The sequence below is a fragment of the Callospermophilus lateralis genome, chromosome X, assembly GCF_048772815.1.
Source record: "Callospermophilus lateralis isolate mCalLat2 chromosome X, mCalLat2.hap1, whole genome shotgun sequence".
NCBI classification, from domain to species: Eukaryota; Metazoa; Chordata; class Mammalia; order Rodentia; family Sciuridae; genus Callospermophilus; species Callospermophilus lateralis.
The window spans coordinates 33,253,972-33,277,863 of record NC_135325.1 but is presented as its reverse complement, the minus strand read 5'-3'; the positions used below and the strand labels follow the sequence as shown (position 1 = coordinate 33,277,863).

At 39.7% G+C, this 23,892-nt stretch overlaps 1 protein-coding gene across 2 annotated transcripts in view; it reads left to right on the top strand.

Annotated features, from left to right (window-relative positions):
- Znf41 (zinc finger protein 41) overlaps positions 1 to 23,892 on the top strand; it is a 55,635-nt gene that overhangs the window by 9,625 nt on the left and 22,118 nt on the right. For both annotated transcript variants that reach the window (XM_077107575.1, XM_077107576.1), the window contains exon 2: positions 18,145 to 18,389. In XM_077107575.1, the coding sequence (XP_076963690.1) occupies positions 18,312 to 18,389 (78 nt within the window). In that variant the 5' untranslated portion in view covers positions 18,145 to 18,311. The remainder of the gene's footprint in view (positions 1 to 18,144; positions 18,390 to 23,892) is intronic.

Sequence of the window (23,892 nt, the reverse complement as noted above, 5' to 3'; positions counted from 1 at the left end):
AAGCACTTTACCTCTGATCTATATTCCCATCCCCATTTCTTAATTGAAATCTGGATTTGGTAGTTTGGTTATCTTTTTATTGTATGTTTCTGATTTTCTAGAGTTATAGTCAATGCAGTCTGCCAAAATTCTAACTTTTAAAAGTTATCAAGATTTTTTTCTTTGAGTCCAAGTCACCCTTTTTCTAGGGATGGGGTCCAGGGATTGAACTCAGGGGCACTCAGCCACTGACTCACATTCCCAGCCCTATTTTTTATATTTTATTTACAGACAGGGTCTCACTGAGTTGCTTAGCACCTCAACTTTGCTGAGGCTGGCTTTGAACTCCTGATCCTCCTGCCTCAGCCTCCTGAGCCACCAGTATTACAGAAGTGCACCACTTCACCATTTGTCACCCATTTTAAAAATGCTGATAAGCTATGCCATGAGTCTGAGAAGACTGTGCAGTTGTCCCGAGTTATCCATGAGGAATTGGTTCCAGGACCCCCTGTAGTCACCAAAATTTGTTGATGCTGTGTCTCTTATATACAATATATAGTGGCGTAGTGTTTGTGTATAATGAATACACATCTCCAGTATACTTTCAATCAACTTTAGATGACTTTTAATACCTGATAAAATGTAAGTGCTATGTAAATAGTTGTTATACTGTATTATACATGTTCAATACAGACAGAACCACAGTTGGCATAGCTACATAATACATGTCAACAATAAGGTAGCATTTTTTCTTCTTACACTTACAGATCGCTTTTGTAATCCACATTACTCTCCACTTCATTCATATGGTTTCAGTACAGTGCTTAGCATGCAGGAAATTCAAGTTTTACTTTTTGGAATAAAAAAAATACTTTAAATACACATTTGGTTGAATCTAGAATGCAGAGCCCACAGATATAGAGGAATGACTATATATTCATTAGGCACAATAAATTTATGTGTATTAAATCTAGCCTTATTGATTATATTTTTCAAATCCACTTTAGTTTTTCTTTTGTCTACCTGTTACATCATACTACAGAAAGATACAATAAATTTGTCCAGCATAATTATGACTTTCTTAAACTTTTTTGTTGTTGCAGTACTTGGGATTGAACCTTGGACCTTGTGCATGCTAGGCAAGCATCAAAGTTTTTACTTTGAAATAATTATTAGATTCATAGGAAGTTTCAACATAGTACAAAGACATCCTGTGAAACCTTCATCTGGTTTTCCCCAGTGGTTGCATTTTACAATATCATAATATAAAAATTTAGAATTTGACGTTGTTACAAGGTATGTGCATAGTTCTATGTAATTTTGTCATGTATGTAAATTTGCTTAAATTACCCCTCAGTCAAGATATAGGACTATCACTCTTTTAGAGTCTTTACCCCCACTATCATTCATTCAGCCACGCGACCAGCACGCTAGCTTCATAATAGAGGTTTGAAACATAGAAATTAACTACTGAGTTCAAATTAAAGAGACATGACTCTCAATTTACCTTTTATGCCCAGCTCAGAGACGGCTCCTCCCAGCTCCTGCCTCTAGCCACCTGACACAGTAGCGAGGTTTACACAAGAGGCCAGCAAGAGAGAGAAACACGCCAGGGAGTGAGCTTTTATTGGGGAACAAAAATTTCAGGGGGAAATTCCGTCCAATGAAGATCAAGGGGGGCAGCATTCCAAGGTCAGGGTCAGTGATTGGTTTTCAGGTCAGTGGTCAGGCACACCACACGGACAAGCCCTCGAACCTGGGGCAGGGTGGGGAAGGCTCTGACACAGTGTGTCTAAGTGCCTCACACCCAGCCAGGGAGATAACTCAAATCACGTGCAAGAATGGCTTCCCACAATTCATAACTCCTGCCAATCAGTCATTTGCTCTTGCTTGCTCTCTTTCTCCTTCTCTCTCTCCCTACCCCTGCCCCGTCTTTCTTTTTTGGTACCAGGGATTGAACTCAGGGTGCTTAACCACTAAGCCATGTCCCCAGCCCTTTTTTATTTTGAGACAGAGTCTCACTGAGTTGCTTAGGGCCTTGCTAAGTTGCTGAGACTGGCTTTGAACTTGTGATCCTCCTGCCTCAATCTCTGGAGCTGCTGGGATTACAGATGTGCATCATCATGCGTGACTCTTTGTATTCTGTGTTTAAAATTTTGTTATTTTGAGAATGTTATATAAATGAAACCATACAGTATATGACCTTTAAAAAAACCATTTATTTATTTATTTATTTTAGTTGTAGTTGGACACAATAACTTTATTTTATTTATTTATTTTCATGTGGTGCTGAGGATCGAATCTAGGGCCTTGCACCTGCTAGACAAGACAAGCACTCTACTATTGAGCCACAACCCCAGCCCAGTAAATGACCTTTTGATCATTGTTTTTTCCCCACCTAGCAGAATGTCCTCAAAAACCATCCATATTTTATCCAATAACAATAGTTCATTTTTTAAATTGCTGAGTAGTGTTTCATTTTACAGATATCCTATAGTTTGTTTAACCATCACCTATTGAGGCTCATTATAGTTGTTTCCAGTTTGGTGCTGTTATAAATTATGCTGATACAGATGATCTTGTATAGTTTTCTATGTATACAAGAGATTTCATTTATCTGGGTGAATGCCCAGACAATTGCTGGGTCATGTCATAAGTATTTTTCTTAAAGAAACTGCCAAATAATTTCCAGAGTGGCTGTACCACTTTGCATTCCTGCTGGCAATGTATGAGAGGTCCAGTTTCTTTGCATTCTCTCCAGCATTTGGTAAATATCAGCAGTCAGAGAAAAGAAAATGAAATTTTCCAATTTAAAAGGTACCAGTTCTAAATGTATTTATAGCCTAACTTTCTTTCTTTATTGTGGTACTAGCCATTGAATTTAGGGTTATTCTAACATTGAGTTACATCCCTAGCCCTTTTTATTTATTTATTTTTTATTTTGAGACCAGATCTCCCTAAATTGCCAAGACTGGCCTTGAAATTGAGATCATCATGCCTCAGCCTCCTGAGTCACTGGGATTATAGTCTTGTGCCACCTCCACCCTGGTTATTATTTTTTATTTTATTATTTTGTGGTACTGGGGATTAAACACAGGGCCTCATGCATGCTCTACCTCTGATTTTCAACTTTACATAAGATAATGTTGCTGGGAGTGGGAGCACACACCTCTAATTTCAGCAACTTGGGAGGCTGAGGCAGTAGGATCACAAGTTTGAGGCCAGCCCCAGTAATTTAGTGAGGCCCTAAGCAACTTAGTGAGACTCTGTCTCAAAACAAAAAGTTAATAAAAGCTGGGGATGTGGCTTGGTGGAAAAGTGCTCCTGGGCATAACCCCTAGTACCAAAAACAAATAAACCCTTCTTGTAACGTAACTACACATAAGAAAGTGTACATATTTTTCATACTTATCTGATTTTATTGTTTTTTGGTTTAAGAGTTTAAGAATGGACCCCCACATATGTGATCACCAGTAGACACTGAAGAGCAGTGAGGAAAAGATGATCTTTTTACTAAGTGGTGCTGGACCATCTTGCTATCTTCATTGAAGAAATGAATCTTGACTCTAACATACCACACATCAAAATCCTTCCCAGATGGACAGTAGGTTGAAATGTGGAAGCTAAGACAATACAGTTTTTTGAAGAAAACAAACACTTATGACCCTAAGGTAGGCAAAGATTTCCAATGAAGAAATGAGTACCAAATATAAAAGAAAGAATGATAAATAAGATTTCTTCCCAATACTTTGTTTCACATCTTTGACATTTTGTTTTAGATGTATGTTATTAATACATATTAATTGTACATATTAATGAGGTTCAGTGTGATATTTCCATACATGCATACAATGCCCATTGATCATATCCAACCACCCTTCTTCCATGGTCCCCCCACACATTTTCCAATCCCTAGTAATCATTCTTTTACTTTCAGATCAGCTCTTTTTGGTTTCAACAAATGAGAGAGAACTTGGGGTACTTGACTTATTTCACTTAATATAATGTCCTTTAGATCCATCCATTTTGATGCAAATGAAAATATTTTATTCCTCTATGGCTAAATAATACTCTGTTGTGTATATATATACTACATTTTCTTTATGCATTCATCTTTTGATCAGCACTCTGTCTGATTCCATATTTTAACTATTGTGAATAGTCACAGTAAACATAGATGTGCGTTTCTTTGATATGCTGATTTCATTTCCTTTGGATGTATACCCAAGAGTGGGAGAGTTGTATCATATGATAGTTCTATATTTAGTTTTTTGAGGAACCTCCATATTGTTCTCCATAGTGGCTATACTAATTTACATTCCACTCACAGTGTATAATACTTGCTTTTTCTCTGTATTCTCCCCAGAATTTGTTATATTTTTTAAAAAAAAAAAACCATTCTAACTGGAGTCAAGACAGTATCTCATTGTAATTTTGATTTGTATTTCCCCAATGGCTAATGATATTGCTCATCTTTTCATATATTTATTGGCCATTTGTATTTCTTCTTTTAAGCAGTGTCGATTCAGATTATTTGCCCATTTTAATTGGGTTATTTTGTTGTGGGGAAGGTCATTCAGAAAACACTAAGTCCCAGTTTTGTCCAAATTGAAGAGTCTTTATTTAGCCGGCCAGCCAGTGACTATTCCCCACAGGACGCATAACTGTCTCTGCAAGGAACATCCCTGAGCTTGAGCATTTTAGGATATTTAAAAGCAAAAACCACGTCTGGATTGACATAGCTGCAAGCCAGCAGGTACAGAAGCTGAACTGGGCAGTTAGCGAGACAGTGCAATGGGTATATTGGTATTTCCCACTGGACTTTCCAGGATGGCATGGCAGTAAGCAAGCAGAAGGGAAGTGGTTCAAAATGACCCTAGTTGAGTACAAGTTAGAGAATGATTACTAATGTCTAGACGATCAATCTGACAAGGTACATTGCGCAAGAAAAATGGAAAGCAAAGAGAACAATTTTACATTGTATAAGAATTGCCATTTTTTGTTGCCAAGTATGTTATGCCAAGTATCTATTAATGGGTACAGAGGTGGGGCTTTCCCATGAGAGAAGCATTTCTTACATGATATGGAGTCTCAGGGTGAAATGGACTCTGTTTGGTCATTGCCCATATAGCCTGGCCCATAACAACTTATTTTTTATTGTTAAGGTTTTTAGTTCTTTATATATTCTGGATATTAGCCCACTGTCAGATGAATAACTAGTAAATATTTTCTCCCAGTCTGTAGGTTGTCTCTTCACTCTACTGATGGTTTGCTGTGCAGAATCTTCATTTTGATGTCATCTTATTTGTTAGTTTTTGGGGTGCTATACAGAAAATCATTGCCTGTATCAATGTCTTGAAGTATTTCCCATGTTTTCTTCTAGTAGTTTCAGAGTTTTTAAGATTCCAGTTTCATAGTATTTTTTATAGCAGAATTCACCTTATTCAATTTAGTTGAATTCTAATATTATTGATTTTATGCCCCCAAATGTTTACTATTCATTGTACTTGGTTGATATTTCTTCTTTCCCTTTTCCTGCTTTTTTGGTTTACTCATGTTTTCCTTAATCCAACTTCTGATTCCTATTATTTCAGAATTTTGATACTTTGGAATTTTGATTACTTTTGTCAATTTCTGCTAGTAGTTACCTTCACCCTCATTAATAAATGATTGCCATTGGGTACAGTGGCACACGCCTGTAATCCCAGCAGCTCAGGAGGCTGAGGCAGGAAGATTGTGAGTTCAAAGCCAGCCTCAGCAAAAGTGAGGCCCTAACCAACTCAGTGAGACCCTGTCTCTAAATAAAATACAAAATAGGGCTGGGGATGTGGCTCAGTGGTTGAATGCCCCTGAGTTCAATCCCCAGTACCAAAAAAATAAAAAAGGTTGTCTATATTTTGTACATCACTAGATCTGTATTATATCATAGCAATACCTACCCATGGAGATACATAACTTGCCTTCTCCTCTACATTTGCATATTTTATCATATAAATTTAAGGATGTACAACATGATGTTTTTACATATATATATATAAAATTTGAACATTTATATCTATAAATGATTACTATGGGTAAGCAATTTTTGCATACCTATCACCTTCCATAGTTATCCATGTGTATGTGTGCGTGTGTGGTAAAAGCACCTAAAATCTACTTGTTTGGTAAATTTTCAATATACAATATACTAGTATTAATTGTAGTCTTCCTGTACATTAAACCTCTAGGACTTATTTATCAAATGTCACTATTAATTTGTACCCTTTGACCTACATCTCCCCATTTTCTTCTCCTTCATGTCCCCAGTCTCTACACAGCAAAGAAAACAATGAAAAGGCAGCCTATGGATTGGGAAAATATTTTTGAACCATATATCCAATAAAGTGTTAATATACAGAATATATAGGGAATTCACAAAACTCAGTAGCAAAAAAAAAATAAAAATAAAAATAACCTGGGGTGGGGGGCGCTGGGGTTGTGGCTCAGCAGTAGAGCGCTTGCCTAACACATATGAGATGCTGGGTTCGATCCTCAGTACCACATAAAAATAAAGGTATTGTGTCCAACTACAACTAAAAAAATATTTTAAAAAAACCCACATCATTTAAAAACATGCAAAGAAGACAAAAAAGGCCAATGGGGGTTGAGGTTCTATGTAGAGAGAAGACAGTGGATGCAGACCTGTAGGGATAAAGTGGAAGGAGGGCCAGTCTGGGATCCCTCATTCATTCAGAAAGCTGGGGTGTGGTCTGGGGCGGCCCACTCCAGGAATTACAAGCACCTGGTTCTGCACAGAACAGCAACCTGGTCCAGAGTGAGCAAGGTGTCAACCCAGGAACTGCTTTATGCTAGACTTAAAATCTTCAGTCTTTCATTTAGTCAAGATGAGTGATAAACTAGACTTGTCTGAAGTAGAGAGGTTTTGACAAATCAAAACTGAAGAAAACTATACTGAAGGAAAAATACTCTCCCCTCAAAGAAACTATCCAGTAGAAAAAAAGAGAGAGTGTATTCAAACATCATAAATGGAGGTCTTCTCCCAAGAGCAAATTTCAACATTGCCAGAGAATTTTGATTTTAGGCTTGGGCTTTTTTAAACCTGTGTGTTTGTAGAAATTTTAGGCACCATATGACTTCTTTTTTTTTTAATTAATTTATATTGTAGGTTGTTCAAAACATTACATAGTTCTTGATATATCATATTTCACACTTTGATTCAAGTGGGATATGAGCTCCCATTTTTACCCCATATACAGATTGCAGAATCACATCAGTTGCACAACCATTGATTTACATATTGCCATTCTGGTGACTGTTGTATTCTGCTGCCTTTCCTATCCTCTACTATCCCCCCCTCCCCCCTCCCCTCCCCTCTTTTCTCTCTACCCCCTCTACTGTAATTCATTTCTCCCCCTTATATTTTTCCTCCTTTCCCCTCACTTCCTCTTGTATGTAATTTTGTATACCCCTGCGGGTCTCCTTCCATTTACATGCAATTTCCCTTCTCTCTCCCTTTCCCTCCCACCTCTCATCCCTGTTTAATGTTAATCTTCTTCTCATGCTCTTCGTCCCTACTCTGTTCTTAGTTACTCTCCTTATATCAAAGAAGACTTTTGGCATTTGTTTTTAAGGGATTGGCTAGCTTCACTTAGCATAATCTGCTCTAATGCCATCCATTTCCCTCCAAATTCTATGATTTTGTCATTTCTTAATGCAGAGTAATACTCCATTGTGTATAAATGCCACATTTTTTTTAATCCATTCGTCTATTGAAGGGCATCTAGGTTGGTTCCACAGTCTTGCTATTGTGAATTGTGCTGCTATGAACATGGATGTAGCAGTGTCCCTATAGTGTGCTCTTTTTAGGTCTTTAGGGAATAGACCGAGTAGGGGAATAGCTGGATCAGATGGTGGTTCCATTCCGAGCTTTCCAAGAAATCTCCATACTGATTTCCAAATTGACCGCACCAATTTGCAGTCCCACCAGCAATGTACAAGAGTACCCTTTTCCCCACATCCTCGCCAGCACTTGTTGTTGTTTGACTTCCTAATGGCTGCCAATCTTACTGGAGTGAGATGGTATCTTAGGGTGGTTTTGATTTGCATTTCTCTGACTGCTAGAGATGGTGAGCATTTTTTCATATACTTGTTGATTGATTGTATGTCCTCCTCTGAGAAATTTCTGTTCAGGTCCTTGGCCCATTTGTTGATTGGGTTATTTGTTATCTCATTGTCTAATTTTTTTAGTTCTTTGTATATTCTGGATATTAGGGCTCTGACTGAAGTGTGAGGAGTAAAGATTTGTTCCCAGGACGTAGGCTCCCTATTTACCTCTCTTATTGTTTCTTTTGCTGAGGAAAAACTTTTTAGTTTGAGTAAGTCCCATTTGTTGATTCTAGTTATTAACTGTTGTGCTATGGGTGTCCTATTGAGGAATTTGGAGCCCGACCCCACAGTATGTAGATCACAGCCAACTTTTTCTTCTATCAGATGCCATGTCTCTGATTTGATATCAAGTTCCTTGATCCACTTTGAGTTAACTTTTGTGCATGGCGAGAGAAAGGGATTCAATTTCATTTTGTTGCATTTGGATTTCCAGTTTTCCCAACACCATTTGTTGAAGATGCTATCCTTCTTCCATTGCATGCTTTTAGCCCCTTTATCGAATATAAGATAGTTGTAGTTTTGTGGATTGGTTTCTGTGTCCTCTATTCTGTACCATTGGTCCACCCGCCTGTTTTGGTACCAGTACCATGCTGTTTTTGTTACTATTGCTCTGTAGTATAGTTTGAACTCTGGTATAGCTATACCGCCTGATTCATACTTCCTGCTTAGCATTGTTTTTGCTATTCTGGGTCTTTTATTTTTCCATATGAATTTCATGATTGCTTTCTCTGTTTCTACAAGAAATGCCGTTGGGATTTTGATTGGCATTGCACTAAACCTATAGAGAACTTTTGGTAATATCGCCATTTTGATGATGTTAGTTCTACCTATCCATGAACAGGGTATATTTTTCCATCTTCTAAGATCTTCTTCTATTTCTCTCTTTAGGGTTCTGTAGTTTTCATTGTAGAAGTCTTTCACCTCTTTTGTTAGGTTGATTCCCAAGTATTTTATTTTTTTTGAGGATATTGTGAATGGGGTGGTTGTCCTCATTTCCATTTCAGAGGATTTGTCGCTGATATACAGGAATGCCTTTGATTTATGTGTGTTGATTTTATATCCTGCCACTTTGCTGAATTCATTTATTAGCTCTAATAGTTTCTTTGTAGACCCTTTTGGGTCTGCTAGGTATAGAATCATGTCATCTGCAAATAGTGATAATTTGAGTTCTTCTTTTCCTATTTTTATGCCTTTAATTTCTTTCATCTGTCTAATTGCTCTGGCCAGTGATTCGAGAACTATGTTGAACAGAAGTGGTGAGAGAGGGCATCCCTGTCTTGTTCCAGATTTTAGAGGGAATGCCTTCAGTTTTTCTCCATTCAGAATGATGCTAGCCTGAGGCTTAGCATAGATTGCTTTTACAATATTGACGTATGTTCCTGTTATCCCTAGTTTTTCTAGAGTTTTGAACATAAAGGGATGCTGTACTTTGTCGAATGCTTTTTCCGCATCTATCGAGATGATCATATGGTTCTTATTTTTAAGCCTATTGATGTGGTGAATAACATTTATTGATTTCCGTATATTGAACCAACCTTGCATCCCAGGGATAAATCCTACCTGATCATGGTGCACAATTTTTTTGATATGTTTTTGTATCCGGTTCGCCAGAAGTTTATTGAGGATTTTTGCATCTAGGTTCATTAGAGATATTGGTCTGTAGTTTTCTTTCTTTGAAGTGTCTTTGTCTGGTTTAGGAATCAGGGTGATGTTGGCCTCATGGAATGAATTTGGAAGTTCTCCCTCTTTTTCTATTTCCTGAAATAGCTTGAAAAGTATTGGTATTAGTTCCTCTTTAAAGGTTTTGTAAAACTCTGCTGTATACCCATCCGGTCCTGGGCTTTTCTTAGTTGGTAGTCTTTTGATGGTTTCTTCTATTTCCTCAATTGATATTGGTCTGTTTAGGTTGTCAATATCCTCCTGACTCAATCTGGGCAAATCATATGACTTAAGAAATTTATCGATGCCTTCACTATCTTCTATTTTATTGGAGTATAAGGATTCAAAATAATTTTTGATAATCTTCTGTATTTCTGAAGTGTCTGTTGTGATATTGCCTTTTTCATCCCGTATGCTAGTAATTTGAGTTCTCTCTCTTTTTCTCTTCGTTAGCGTGGCTAAGGGTCTGTCGATTTTATTTATTTTTTCAAAGAACCAACTTTTAGTTTTGTCAATTTTTTCAATTGTTTCTTTTGTTTCGATTTCATTAATTTCAGCTCTGATTTTAATTATTTCTTGTCTTCTACTTCTTTTGCTGTTGTTTTGCTCTTCTTTTTCTAGCACTTTGAGTTGAAGTATTAGATCATTTATTTGTTGGGTTTTTCTTTTTTTAAGGAATGAACTCCAAGCAATAAATTTTCCTCTTAGAACTGCTTTCAATGTGTCCCATAGATTCCGATATGTTGTGTCTGTGTTTTCATTTATCTCTAAGAATTTTTTAATTTCCTCCTTGATGTCTTCTATAACCCATTGATCATTCAGTAACCTATTGTTCATTCTCCAAGTGATGCATGATTTTTCCTTACTTCTTTTATCGTTGATTTTCAATTTCATTCCATTATGATCGATGCATGGTATTATCTCTACTCCTTTATATTGTCTAAGAGTTGCCCTGTGACATAATATATGATCTATTTTTGAGAAGGATCCATGTGCTGCTGAGAAAAAAGTGTAACTGCTGGATCTTGGGTGGTATATTCTATATATGTCAATTAAGTCTAGGTTATTAATTATGTTATTGAGTTCTATAGTTTCCTTATTCAACTTTTGTTTGGAAGATCTGTCCAGTGGTGAGAGAGGTGTGTTGAAGTCTCCCATGATTATTGTATGGTGGTCTATTAGACTCTTGAACTTGAGAAGAGTTTGTTTGATGAACATAGCTGCACCATTGTTTGGGGCATATATATTTATGATTGTTATGTCTTGTTGGTGTATGGTTCCCTTGAGCAGTATGTAGTGTCCCTCTTCATCCCTTTTGATTAACTTTGGCTTGAAATCTATTTTATTTGATATGAGTATGGACACTCCTGCTTGTTTCCGAAGTCCATATGAGTGATATGATTTTACCCAACCTTTCACCTTCAGTCTATGTATGTCTTTTCCTATCAAATGCGTCTCCTGAAGGCAGCATATTGTTGGGTCTTGTTTTGTGATCCATTCTACTAGCCTGTGGCTCTTAATTGGTGAGTTTAAGCCATTAACATTTAGGGTTATTATTGAGATATGGGTTGTTCTTCCAGCCATATTTGTTTATTTATGTTACTAAACATGGTTTGTTTTCCTCTTTGATTATTCCCCCCCCTTTACTGTACTACCTCCCGCTGTTGGTTTTCATTGATATTTTCCATTTCCTCTTCCTGTAATATTTTACCAAGGATGTTTTGAAGAGATGGTTTTCTAGCTGCAAATTCTTTTAACTTTTGTTTATCATGGAAGGTTTTAATTTCATCTTCCATCCTGAAGCTTAATTTTGCTGGATACACAATTCTTGGTTGGAACCCATTTTCTTTCAGTGTTTGAAATATGTTATTCCAGGATCTTCTAGCTTTCAGAGTCTGTGTTGAAAGATCAGCTGTTATCCTGATTGGTTTACCCCTAAATGTAATCTGCTTCCTTTCTCTTGTAGCTTTTAAAATTCTCTCCTTATTCTGTATGTTGGGCATCTTCATTATAATGTGTCTAGGTGTGGATCTCTTATGATTTTGCACATTCGGCGTCCTGTAGGCTTCCAGGATTTGGGATTCTGTCTCATTCTTCAAGTCTGGGAAGTTTTCTCGTATTATTTCATTGAATAGATTGCTCATTCCTTTGGTTTGGACCTCTATACCTTCCTGTATCCCAATGACTCTTAAGTTTGGTCTCTTTATGTTATCTCATATTTCTTGAATGTTCTGCTCATGGTTTCTTAACAGCTTTGCTGAGCTGTCTATGTTCTTCTCCAGTTGAAATACTTTGTCTTCATTGTCTGATGTTCTATCTTCTAAGTGTTCTACTCTGCTGGTAGTACTCTCAATTGAGTTTTTAAGTTGGTTTATTGTTTCCTGCATTTCCAGGATTTCTGTTTGTTTGTTTTTTATAACCTCTATCTCCCTGTATAATTGATCTTTTGCTTCTTGGATTTGTTTATGTAATTCATTGTCGAAGTGGTCGAAGTGGTCTTTCATTGTCTGATTTTGCTGTCTAATGTCTTCCTTGAGACTCCAGATCATCTGAAGCATGTATATCCTGAATTCTTTATCTGACATTCCATCTGCTGCAGATATTACCTCTTCTAAAGTTGAGTTGACCTGCATTGCTTGTGGTCCTTTCTTTCCTTGTCTTTTCATACTGATCGCGTTTCTTTCTGCTTGGTGAAACTGTTGTGTTATTGATTTTTCCCCCTATATATTTATATTGCTCTTGTATAGTTGCAAAGTCTCCCTCGCAGGCTTTGGCGGTGGTTCTGCCCCTCCTCCAATTGGGGCAATGTGCCTACCACGCCGGCAGGCCACTGTGCCTGTACTTTCGGTGGGCCTGTTCTTTCGGTGTTACAGGTCCGCCTACCTTGCAGGCGTGAGCAGCGGCTCTGTCCCTCCCCTGACCACTAGGCCTGTTCTGTCTGTCGGTTGCAGGTCTGTCTACCTAACAGGCGCTGGTGGCGGCTCTGCCCCTCCCCCAACCGGGGTGATGTGTCTGGCGGGCCACTGGGCCTGTTTTGTCAGTGGTCACGGTTCCGCCTACCTTGCAGGTGCGTGGGGCAGCTGTGCCCCTCCGCAGGTTGCTGGGCCTGACCTGCCGGTGGGTCGCAGGTCTGCCTACCTTGCAGGCTCGGGGGGTGGCTCTGCCACTCTGTGGATTGCTGTGCCTCTTCTGTTGGTGGGTCGCGGGTCCGCCTACCTTGCAGGCGCCCGGCGGCTCTGCCCCTCCCCCAACTGGGGCGATGTGTCTGGCGGGCCACTGGGCCTGTTTTGTCAGTGGTCACGGTTCCGCCTACCTTGCACGCGTGTGGAGCAGCTGTGTCCCTCCGAGAGTTGCTGGGCCAGACCTGCCGTTGGGTGGCAGATGCACCTACCTTGCAGGCGCGGGGATGGCTCTGCCGCTCCGCGGGTCGCTGGGCCTGATCTGCTGGTGAGTCTCAGGTCTGCCTACCTTGCAGGCGCCCGGTGGCTCTGCCCCTCCCCCGACCTGGGCGGGGCGATGTGTCTGGCCGGCCGCTGGGCCTGTTCTGTTGGTGGTCACTGTTCTGCCTACCTAGCAGGCTCGTGGGGCAGCTGTGCCCCTCCGCAGGTTGTTGGGCCTGACCTGCCGGTGGGTCGCAGGTCTGCCTACCTTGCAGGCTCGGGGGGTGGCTCTGCTGCTCTGCAGATTGCTGTGCCTCTTCTGCTGGTGGATCGCGGGTCCGCCTACCTTGCAGGCGCCCGGCGGCTCTCCCATATGACTTCTTACCTGTACTTCCTGGCTTAGAGGTTAACAGCAGTCAACGTTCCATTAAATTTATTTCTAAACTTCCCATGGATACGTAAATAAAGATGACAGACTGTCAGTAATCTCACTATTAATGACCTTTGTGTGTGTAGTCCTTTCATCCCCTACAGGGCAAGCCAATTTTAACTTAGAATAGGTGCCTCCATTGCTTCTTTTTTAAAAGATTTTTTTTTCAGTTGTCAGTGGACCTTTATTTATTTATTTATATATGGTGCTGAGAATCAAACCCAGTTCCTCATGCATGCAAGGCAAGCACACTACCACTGAGCTACAAGCCCAGCCCCCCTCCATTGCTTGTTTTTTTTTGAGGGAGGTGCATACTGGTAATTGAACTCAAGGGTACTCAACAACAGAACCACATCCCCAGCCCTAGTTTGTATTTTTATGTAGAGACAGGGTCTAACTGAGTTGCTTAATACCTAGCTTTTGTTGAAGCTGGCTCTGAACTCGTGATCCTCCTGCCTCAGCCTCCTGAGCCGCTGAGATTACAGACATGCACCACCATGCCTGGCCATTGCTTCTTAATATTCATGAAGTCTCATGTCTTTGTAGCTCCTCATGGTTTATTTTCATTTCTAATGTATTAATAAAATAATGAATATCTCTTTTTTAAAATAAAGGTCAATAGGTATATGCAAAATTACTCAACATCACTCATCAATGTCAACATCATTTATCAGGAAAATACAAATCAAAACTACAATGAAGCCAGGCATGGTGGTGCACATCTATAATCCCAGTGGCTCAAGAGGCTGAGGAAGGAGGATTGCAATTCAAAGCCAGCCTCAATAACTTATTAAGACTATAAGCAACTCAATGAGACCCTGTCTCTAAGTAAAAAATAAAAAATGACTGGGGATATGGCTCCATGATTAAGGTCCCTAGGTTCAATCCCCAATACCAAAAAAAATCCCAAACCTACAATGAGCTATCACTTCGCGGTAGGGCTGTTTATAAAAAAGACAAGAGATAAGTGTGGTGAATATATATATGAAGAAAAGGGAACACTTGTACATGTTAGTGGGAATGTAATTTGGCACAGCCATTATGGAAAACAGTGTGGAGGTACCTCAATAAATTAAAAATAACACTACTATATGACCAACCAATCTTTCTTCTGGATATACATACAAAAGAAATGACTTAGACATTTGAAGAGATACTTGCATTTCCATGTTTTCTGTAGCACTCTTCACAATAGCCAACACCTTAATTCAACCTAAGTGTCCATCAACAGATGAATGGATAAAATTGTGCGGTGTGCATATAAAATGCACACATAAAATGAAATAATATCATTCAGCCTTAAAAAAGAAAGATATTGCCATTTACAGTAGCATGGATGAACCTCCACATTAATCCTGAACATTATGTTCCTCCATTATATTATACTAAATTTAATATCCCACTCAGAGGCTGGGGTTGTGGCTCAACTATAGAGCACTCGTTTAGCACGTGCAAGGCAGTGGGTTCAATTCTCAACACCACATAAAAAATAAATACTTGTCCAACTACAACTAAAAAATATTTTTAAAAATTAAATAAAATTTCCACTCAGTAATAGCAATATTTTTATTTATTCTAAATGCTCAATTACAAAAACTCTGCTCCACCAAACAAGCTGGATGACTTTTAAGCATAGTCAAGTTGAAAGGCCCACCAATGAAGATCCAGGAAGCCTGCATGAGCGTTTCTAGAGTTTGATAACAAGGTGCTATGGAAAGAGGGCTCTGAGGATTTTGTTGCTTCTCTAGTTGAACTGGTGGGTAACCTCAACTTATTTTCCTTGCCTCAGGATTTTAAGAGGATTGAGAGGTTGTGTGAAGAGTTAATTGTAAGCAATGGCTCCAAACTCTGGCTGCATATTACCCTGTGATTACATGGGTATTTTTAAAAGTTGCCTTGGTGATACTCCAGACCAGTATCAAAAGCCGTTTAAGGGCTGGGATTGTGGCTCAGCGGTAGAGCACTTGCCTAGCATGTGTGAGTTATTGGGTTACATCCTCAGCACCACATAAAAATAAATAAATAAATAAAATAAAGTTTAAACAAATAAAGCCCTCAAGCCAGGCCTGGTGGTACTTACCTGTATTCCCAGCTACCTGGGAGACTGAAGCAGGAGGCTTGCTTAAGCCAGGAGTTCAGTAGTAGAGTATTTGCTGAGCATGCACAAGGCCCTGGCTTCAATTCTCAGCACTGCAAAAATAAATAAATACTCTATGACATCATCTTTATTCAGATATAAGTATATGTCAGTTGCAAGTCATTTTCCAAAACTACTTTCCTTCTATTTTGAAGATTCTGTTACTATTCTCTTGAGCATTCTGAGTTAGGAAAAATAAGCATATTATATAGTAAATGCTTTTATGTCTAAAGTTGTGTTTCTTATGCTCTGACAGAAGAATGATATCTAGTCAGAGTGAATTTCAAATTCTTGGATCTCAGTTCTCAATAATCTGTAGATGTTTTCTTCTAAATGACTTCTAGAGTTGCCATACAAAGTCTAGTGGCTCTATAATCCTCTTTTGCTGCAAATAACATGTTGTTTCTGCCTGAAAGTGTTTTAAGTTTTTATCATTTAAATTCAACACCAATCCAAATTTGGGGTTGGTTGTTTGGGTTCTTCTGGGAGTCAAAGATTGGGGGATTTCTATAGGGGAGAGTCAATGAGTTAGGATCCAACAGAATTGGATAATCCAGGGCCTATATCTGCCATTCATATGGGGGTAGTAAGTGACAAGTGGGGAGAATTGTAGAAGGAAAACAATGGGAGACATTTATGGTTAAGTGATTGGGACCTCTGTAGAAATTCTTGAGATTTAATAAGAATTAGAGATCTAAGTATCTAAAGTCATTGATTCAGTCCATGAGTTTATTGATTAGGGCACTAAGGTGGTGAGTGATCAATTTCAAGCCTGGGATCATCAAGGTATTACAAGTCTTGGGAGTCATTTTGGGGTGGACCAATATAGTCGTGGATTGGGGCCTGTGCACATTGGTTATTGAAGGACTGTGTAAGTTGGTATGTGATGGACAGGAAGATCTACTGAGGCTTTATGAAGATCATTGATTATATATGTGGGCTGTGAATTATAGGGTCCTACTGGAGGCCAGGTTTGTCCCCAAGAAGTTCAATTGATTCTTAGAGCAAATCAATGTTAATTTTGTATTGAGGATGTATTGCCTATATTGGTGTTCACTTAAGGAGCCTGTGGACACCAGTTGATCACACCATTCATGACAGTTTTTGTCAGACAGTTTGGGCTGATGTTTTGGGAACCTGTGTAGACCTACTTTTTTTCAGAACCCAGATGTTCAGAATAGTGAGGTAGGAGTGTAAGTTTAAGCTTTCATCTTTGACAAAAGACAGTGGACTATATAAGTTGCCCAAAATGTATACTGAATTATAAAAAAATCTCAGTTTATGCACTCGTGACATGGTCACCTCTCAGCCAGAGCACTTTGAAGGCAACTGGAAACAGAAATAATGTTTATTGTGACTGTACCACATATAGTCTACCACATGGCTCAATAGTTTAAAAACAGCACTTTGGAGTCAGATGCTGTAATCCCAGTGACTCTGGAGGCTAAAGCAGGAGGATCACAAGTTCAAGGGTAGCCTCAGCAACTTATTGAGATCCTTTCCTGAAATAAAATGTGCTGAGGATCTAGCTCAGGGTAAAGTACCCCTGGTTTCAGTCCCCAAGACTACCAAAAGAAAAGGTACTTTGGAACCAGGCATACCTGGGTTTGACTCCCTCTCCTCCCCTTCAACCTAGGTGATTTGAGGGGAGGATTTCTTTATTTATATGAATAGCTCTATCAGATGGCAAATGGGAATGATAATAAAAGTAATGCCTATCTCTTAAGATGAGTGTGAAATTAGGTAGTTAATAAAACATGACTTGTACTTTATAATAATAGCAATATTTAACAATAATCGAATGTATTCCAGGGACCGGATAGGGAAGAGTGCTTCAAAGACATAATTCCATTTAACTCTAACACCCTATAAGATAGATATTTTCATCTTTTTTAAGATAAGTAAACTCAGCTTAGAATGATTTCCTCAAATTCCAGCTAGAATGTAGAAAAGCTGGAACTCCAACACTCATTCATGTTGTTTTTGTTTGTTTGTTTGTTTGTTTGTTTGTTTGCGGGGGGTACCAGGGATTGAACTCAGGGGCACCAGAACACTGAGCCACATCCCCAGCCCTATTTTATTTAGAGACAGGGTCTCATTGAATTGCTTAGTGCCTTGCTTTTGCTGAAGCTGGCTTTGAACTCACAATCTTCCTACCTCAGACTCCCGAAATGCTGAGATTACAGGCATGTGCCACTCCACCGGGCACCCATTCAACTTACACCAAATTTTGTGAATCTTTCCCACATCCTATACTATCATTTGGTAGGTATTGGTTCTACTGAACTTTTCTCTTCTGAAAGATCCAGCATAGTGAGCTGCTCCTTGGTGCCTACAGGAAGCATTCATGAGTGACCAGGGAGTGGCTAACCATGTGCACACTGTCTTTGCAGCTTTCTTGGAGCCTCTGCAGAGTCCCTGGACCAGAACAGTTAGTGGGGACTGCAGGATCTTCCTTCTAACCAGGCTCAACTGTGCCACCAGACCTGGGTGAGCCCACAGATGCCAGCCCAGCTCCAAGCTCTTGGGAAGAGTCTAGTCATCAGGGCCCAGGCCCAGCATGAACATGCCAGTCAATGGAGATTCTGTCCAGTCGTCCCTGGACCTGGCTGCAGAGAAACATGGCCACTCACTTGAGGTAAGTAGGGAAAGGACCCCATGGGTAGGAATTCATTAAGTGAGGAAATACCCCTGACCTTTCCCCAGGGCCTCAGGTTGGGGCAGGTGAGTCATAGGAAATCACAAATTTAATACTTGCTTACCCATAGACAGATCTAGATCCTCCTGCTGAGAGTAAGCACCACATGTCTGAAGTCACTACATCCAGAGCCCTATGGGTTTCAGTGGAAAAGGCCATGTGGCTGATGGAGAAGGAGATAGGGAAGGCCCACCCCATATCCTGGGGGAGAGGGTCAGGAAACTCTTGCAGGCTATCTGAGGCTGAGGTCTGGGTGGGAGCAGCCACTGGCCATGACCAAGGAAACATAACCCCCAATCCAGTACAGCCCTTTCCTCTATATTGGTTCTTTACAGGTACTCAGCTAATTCCCACCTGAGCCCTCAGTTCCCCTGGCTTCTGAGGAACTGCTGACTTGTCTATCCTGATTTAGGTGAAGAAAAATCTTTTTTCTTGAAACTGAGACTAGCAGGGTAATAAGGCTACCACAGTCTCTAGAGACCTTCCAGCTCTTCCTTCTTTCAGATATAAGTAAAATGGCTTGAGGAGGTTTAAGATTAATGCAGGCCTCTCAAGTTGGCAGTGACAGCACTGGCCTGTAGCCAGGTTCCCTGAATGTATACCCACCCCTGTCAGAGAACTGCAGCAAAGACCAAGTTTCCCATTGGGAGTCCCTTTAAGATTGTGTAAACAAGAGACCCTGCCCGTAATGCCCTCCTTTCACATCTACCTATGAATGTCACTTAGAGAAAGGGATTGCTGCCCCAGGGACTCAGGGTTATATGGTCATTGGGATAATATTAAAGTTTAAAAAATTATTTTGGTTTATGTCATTTCATTTTTTTAATATTTTTATTTTTTAGTTGTAGGTGAACACAATATCTTTATTTCATTTTTACGTGGTGCTGAGGATCGAACCCAGCGCCCCATGTGTGCTAGGCGAGCACTCTACCACTGAGCCATAACTCCAACCCCTCATTTCATTATTTTATAATAAAATTGTAGAAAATACAGGTCAACAAATAGAATAGAAAATTACTTGTTATTTTTCAAAGTTAACCATCCAAAAGTTAACCCAAAGTTAACCATCATTAACACTGAACTATATATTTTCTTTGTGTTGTTTTTTCTTTTGCATGAGCATGTATGTATGTGTGTGAGTATATGTGTGGAACTATAAATATGTGTGAGTACCATACACACACACACACACACACACACACACACACACACATATACACACATACACAGTGCCAAGGTTTAAAAATGGAATCATACTATTTTAGTTATTTTCTTCTTTTGTGCTGGGGATTGAACCCAGGGCCTTGTTCATGCTAGGCAAGTATTCTACCACTGAGGTACACCTCCAGACCATGGCTACCTCCTTTTTAACTCAGCAGTTTAAAGTTTCTAGGCAGTAATTTTTTTTCATACATATGTGATGTCCATAATTTAACCAGTCTACCATTTTAAAAAATATTTTTAGTTGTAGATGGACATAATACCTTTATTTTATTTATTTATTTTTTATGTGGTGCTGAGGATTGAACCCAGTGCCTCACATGTATTAGGCAAGCCCTCCACCACTGAGCCACAACTCCAGCCTCCAGTCTACCATTTTTTAAATTTTAATTATTTTATGTTTATTTTTATTTATTTATTCTTATGTGGTGCTGAGGATCAAACCCATGCGAGGCAAGCACTCTACCACTGAGCTACAACCCCAGCTCCTAATTTTAATTTGTAATTGACAAATAATAATTATATATATATATATACACACACACACACATCAAGGAATGATTAAGTCAAGCTGATTAACATCTGTCACCTCACATACTTGCCTTTTTAAAATTTCTCAGCAATTTTGAAATATGGCAGTCCTTTCTTATTTTTTCCAGTGATGGGGATTGAACCCAGTGTTGTTTATCACTTAATTGTGTCCCCAGCCCTTTTAAAAATTTTATTTTGAGTCAGGGTCTCACCAAGTTTCTTGACCTTGAATTTGCAATCCTCCTGCCTCAGCCTCCCAAGTTGCTAGGATTACAGGGCTGTGCCACTATGCCTGCCTCGTCTTATTCTTGAGAGATTAGTTTCAAGACCCCCACTGGATGCATGAAGGTACTATCTGAGGTACTATTGAGTACCAAACACTATATATATGGTCATGAACCACATAATGACATTTCATTCTACAATTGACCACAAACACAGTAGTGATCTCACAAGATTATATTGCCTAGTGGTGTCCTAGCCATCTTAGTTTTCTTAAGTACACTCGAATATTTGCACAGTGGCAAAATTGCCTAATGATATATTTGTCAGAATTTGTCCCCATCATTAAGCAACACATGACTGCACTGTTTTTTTCCATACATACCAATGATAAAATTTAACTTATAAATTAGAAACAATAAGAAACTAATAACAAAAACTAATATAAAACAATAATTATAACAATATGCTTATAATAAAAGTATGTGACTGGGCTCTCTTTCTCAAAATATGGAATTTTCCATTTAATTTTTTTTGGTACTGGGGATTGAACCCAGGGACTGTTAACCACTGAGTCATATCCCCAGCCCTTTTTATTTTTTATTTTGAGACAGGGTCTCACCAAGTTTCTTAGGGCCTTGCTAAGTTGCTGATGCTGGTCTCAAACTTGCAATCTTCCTGCCTCAGCCTCCTGAGTCACTGGGATTATAGGCATGCATCCCCACATCTGGTCATTTAACGTTTGGGGACCATAGTTGACCGCAGGTAACTAAAACCATGACAAGCAAAATGGCGGATAATGGGGGACTACTATATGCATTGTGTTATTAACTGTAGTCACCATGCTATGCAGTAGATCTCAAAAATTTATTCCTTCTATCTAACAAAAACTTTGTATGCTTTAACTTTCTCTTCATAATCAATTCCACTAGTAATATGTATTTAGGGGAGTTTAGGTTTTCTAATGTGATTAAAACTGCTATGGTGAAATTTCTGCATTTGGATCTTTTTGCTGCAAGTCACTGAAATTATATTTTTGAGTAAAATATATAGAAGCATTAGTTGGTAAGTGTATGAATATTGATATTAGTATACTTCCCTTTTTTCTAAGCTCTGCTCATTCATATAATCACTGACACACTGGCTGGAACTATGACAGTGTGGTCCTCCTGAGTCCTGCAGATGGCCTCTTGTCCAGCCAATCTGTATGGGTGTCTAGATGAATGGTTCTGGGATCTGCAAGGTACATTCTCCATTCATTTCCTTTCTTTCCCAACCACAGATCTCTGGTCCTACTTGAGAAGAGATGGAAAATGACCAGGTCTCTGGTGAATGCTACTTGTTCACTTATTCATTAGGTTCTTTTTTTTTTTTTTTCATTAGATGTCAGGGAGCAGGATATAGGTGGAAATGCCAAGGAACCAATAAAAATGTCCCCAGGGTTGGGGAGCAACCAGTTGGACCAAGAAACAGCTGAAACTGGAGGTTAAGGAGAGGAGATAGGAAGAAAAAGAGAGCTGAGGGGATAGCCATAGGGAATAGGCAGGATGAGAAGGAAGAAGGAACAGCTGGAGGGAGCATGGAGCACTTCTGGAGATAGAGTATAGTCCTTGGTTCCAGGTAACAAATGGAGAAATAGTGGGACAACCAGACACAGTGAGACAGACTACAAAACAGTCTTTGAGAGTGGAGAAGTAGTCATGGAGCAGGGAAGAACATGAGTTTTAAGAGCAATCAGAAGCCTTTTCTCAAAAATAAAAAGAACTGGGATGTACTTAGTGGTAGAGCATCCCTGGTTTCAATCTCCAGTATGAAAAGAGAAATAAACAAAAATCAGAAAGGATCATGAAATAGGAGGAGGGACTCCGAAAAAGAGGAAGCAGATAGTAGCCCCTGAGGGGTGAAGAGCCAGATGAAATGGAAAAGGCAAAAATGTTCAAATGTTCAGGAAGCTAAGTGTGAGCCTGAGGGTCCAACAACTTCCAGAGGAACCAGAGAACAGTTCCTAGGTTCAGAGAACAATATGGGGGCATAGGGAAAAGACAGCAGAGGTACCAGGGAACAAGAAAAGGGAAATATGACCCTGAAAATGGTTAGTAGTCAGAGGATATAGGCAGAGATAGGAGACAATTGCAGAGGATCAGGGAAAGAACAGAATAGTGGGAAAGTCTCCAAGGCTGCAGAATGGCATTGGGTAGCAGGGAACCTGTGACACAAGGATCAATTCTGTTGGGAAACAGCCAGAGAGAGCCACAAAATTACTTGGCTCTGGGTGTCAGCCAGTACTCCCAGGAAATAACCAGAGGATCTAGGAGAGCAGGCATAGTAAATACTAAATGTGTATCTGGTGTAGGTAGCAGCCTGACCAACTTTGGAAGAGCTAAAGAAACTAGAGAAGAACTAAAAGGAAATAAATTACTAGAGTGGGATAAGAGCCAGAGATTCCATATAATAATCACCAGGGTTAAGGCACAGTGAAGAAGCCAGGGAAAGATTAGGGAGCAGCCAGAATTCCCAGGAATAAGCTGACTAAGGGGACATGGGATTTTTGCATTAAAACAGCAAAATTCCTGGGCAAACTGTGATGACCAAGAAACAACCAGAGGAACCAGCTAATAGAGGTTATGTGAATAATGGAGATGGTAAAAGTACAGAATCTAGTCATGGTAGAGAACATACAGCAAAATCAGTGTACTTTAGTGGTTAAGAGCCCAGGCTAAGGAACCAGCCAGACTGGCATTATTCAAAGAGTAGTCCGTGGGCCAAAAACATGAGCATATATGCAAAAAAATGTCCAAGGGCACAGAAAATGATCTAGATATTAGAAAACAGTCAAGGGAATCCAACAGCAACTAGTCTGTGAACCGCTGGAAGGAACAAGAAAAGCTCTTAGGAACCAGAGACCAGTAAGATCAACGAGGGCTCCATCAGAACAGTGGACCTGATGGAGGGACAAATGTCTGAGGGAACACAAAACAGGAAACAGGATATATGTATAGTTAGAGGGGCCCAGGTGCAGCCAAAGGAAGCAATAAATAAGACAATGGGGGGAGTCACAAAGAACAAAAAACATCTAGAGGGAGTAGTAAACAGGAACCAAGGAAGTCAAAAAGAATAAGAAATAGATGGGGAACACTCAGAGGAGCAAGAACCAGAAGAAGGAGCAGGGGAAAGCCTGGAGAAGCAGAAATTCCTTGGAAGCCCTTCTGCTGGGCCTGGGGCCAAGGGGAAGGGAAGGATCACATCACTGAGGTGATATACAAGTGTCCCAGAGCAGGAATGAGAGCAGTCTTAGGTGGCCTGCATCCCCAGCCAAAGCAGATGGTCAGTAGATCAGGGACAGAGTAGGCAATAAGTGGTCATTCCTGGCAGCCCAGAGCATCCCCAGGGTGAGGGTGCAGAATATGGTGGGACTCAGATCATCCAGAAGAGAGAGATCACTGTGATTAGCTGGAGAGCAGAGACGAGC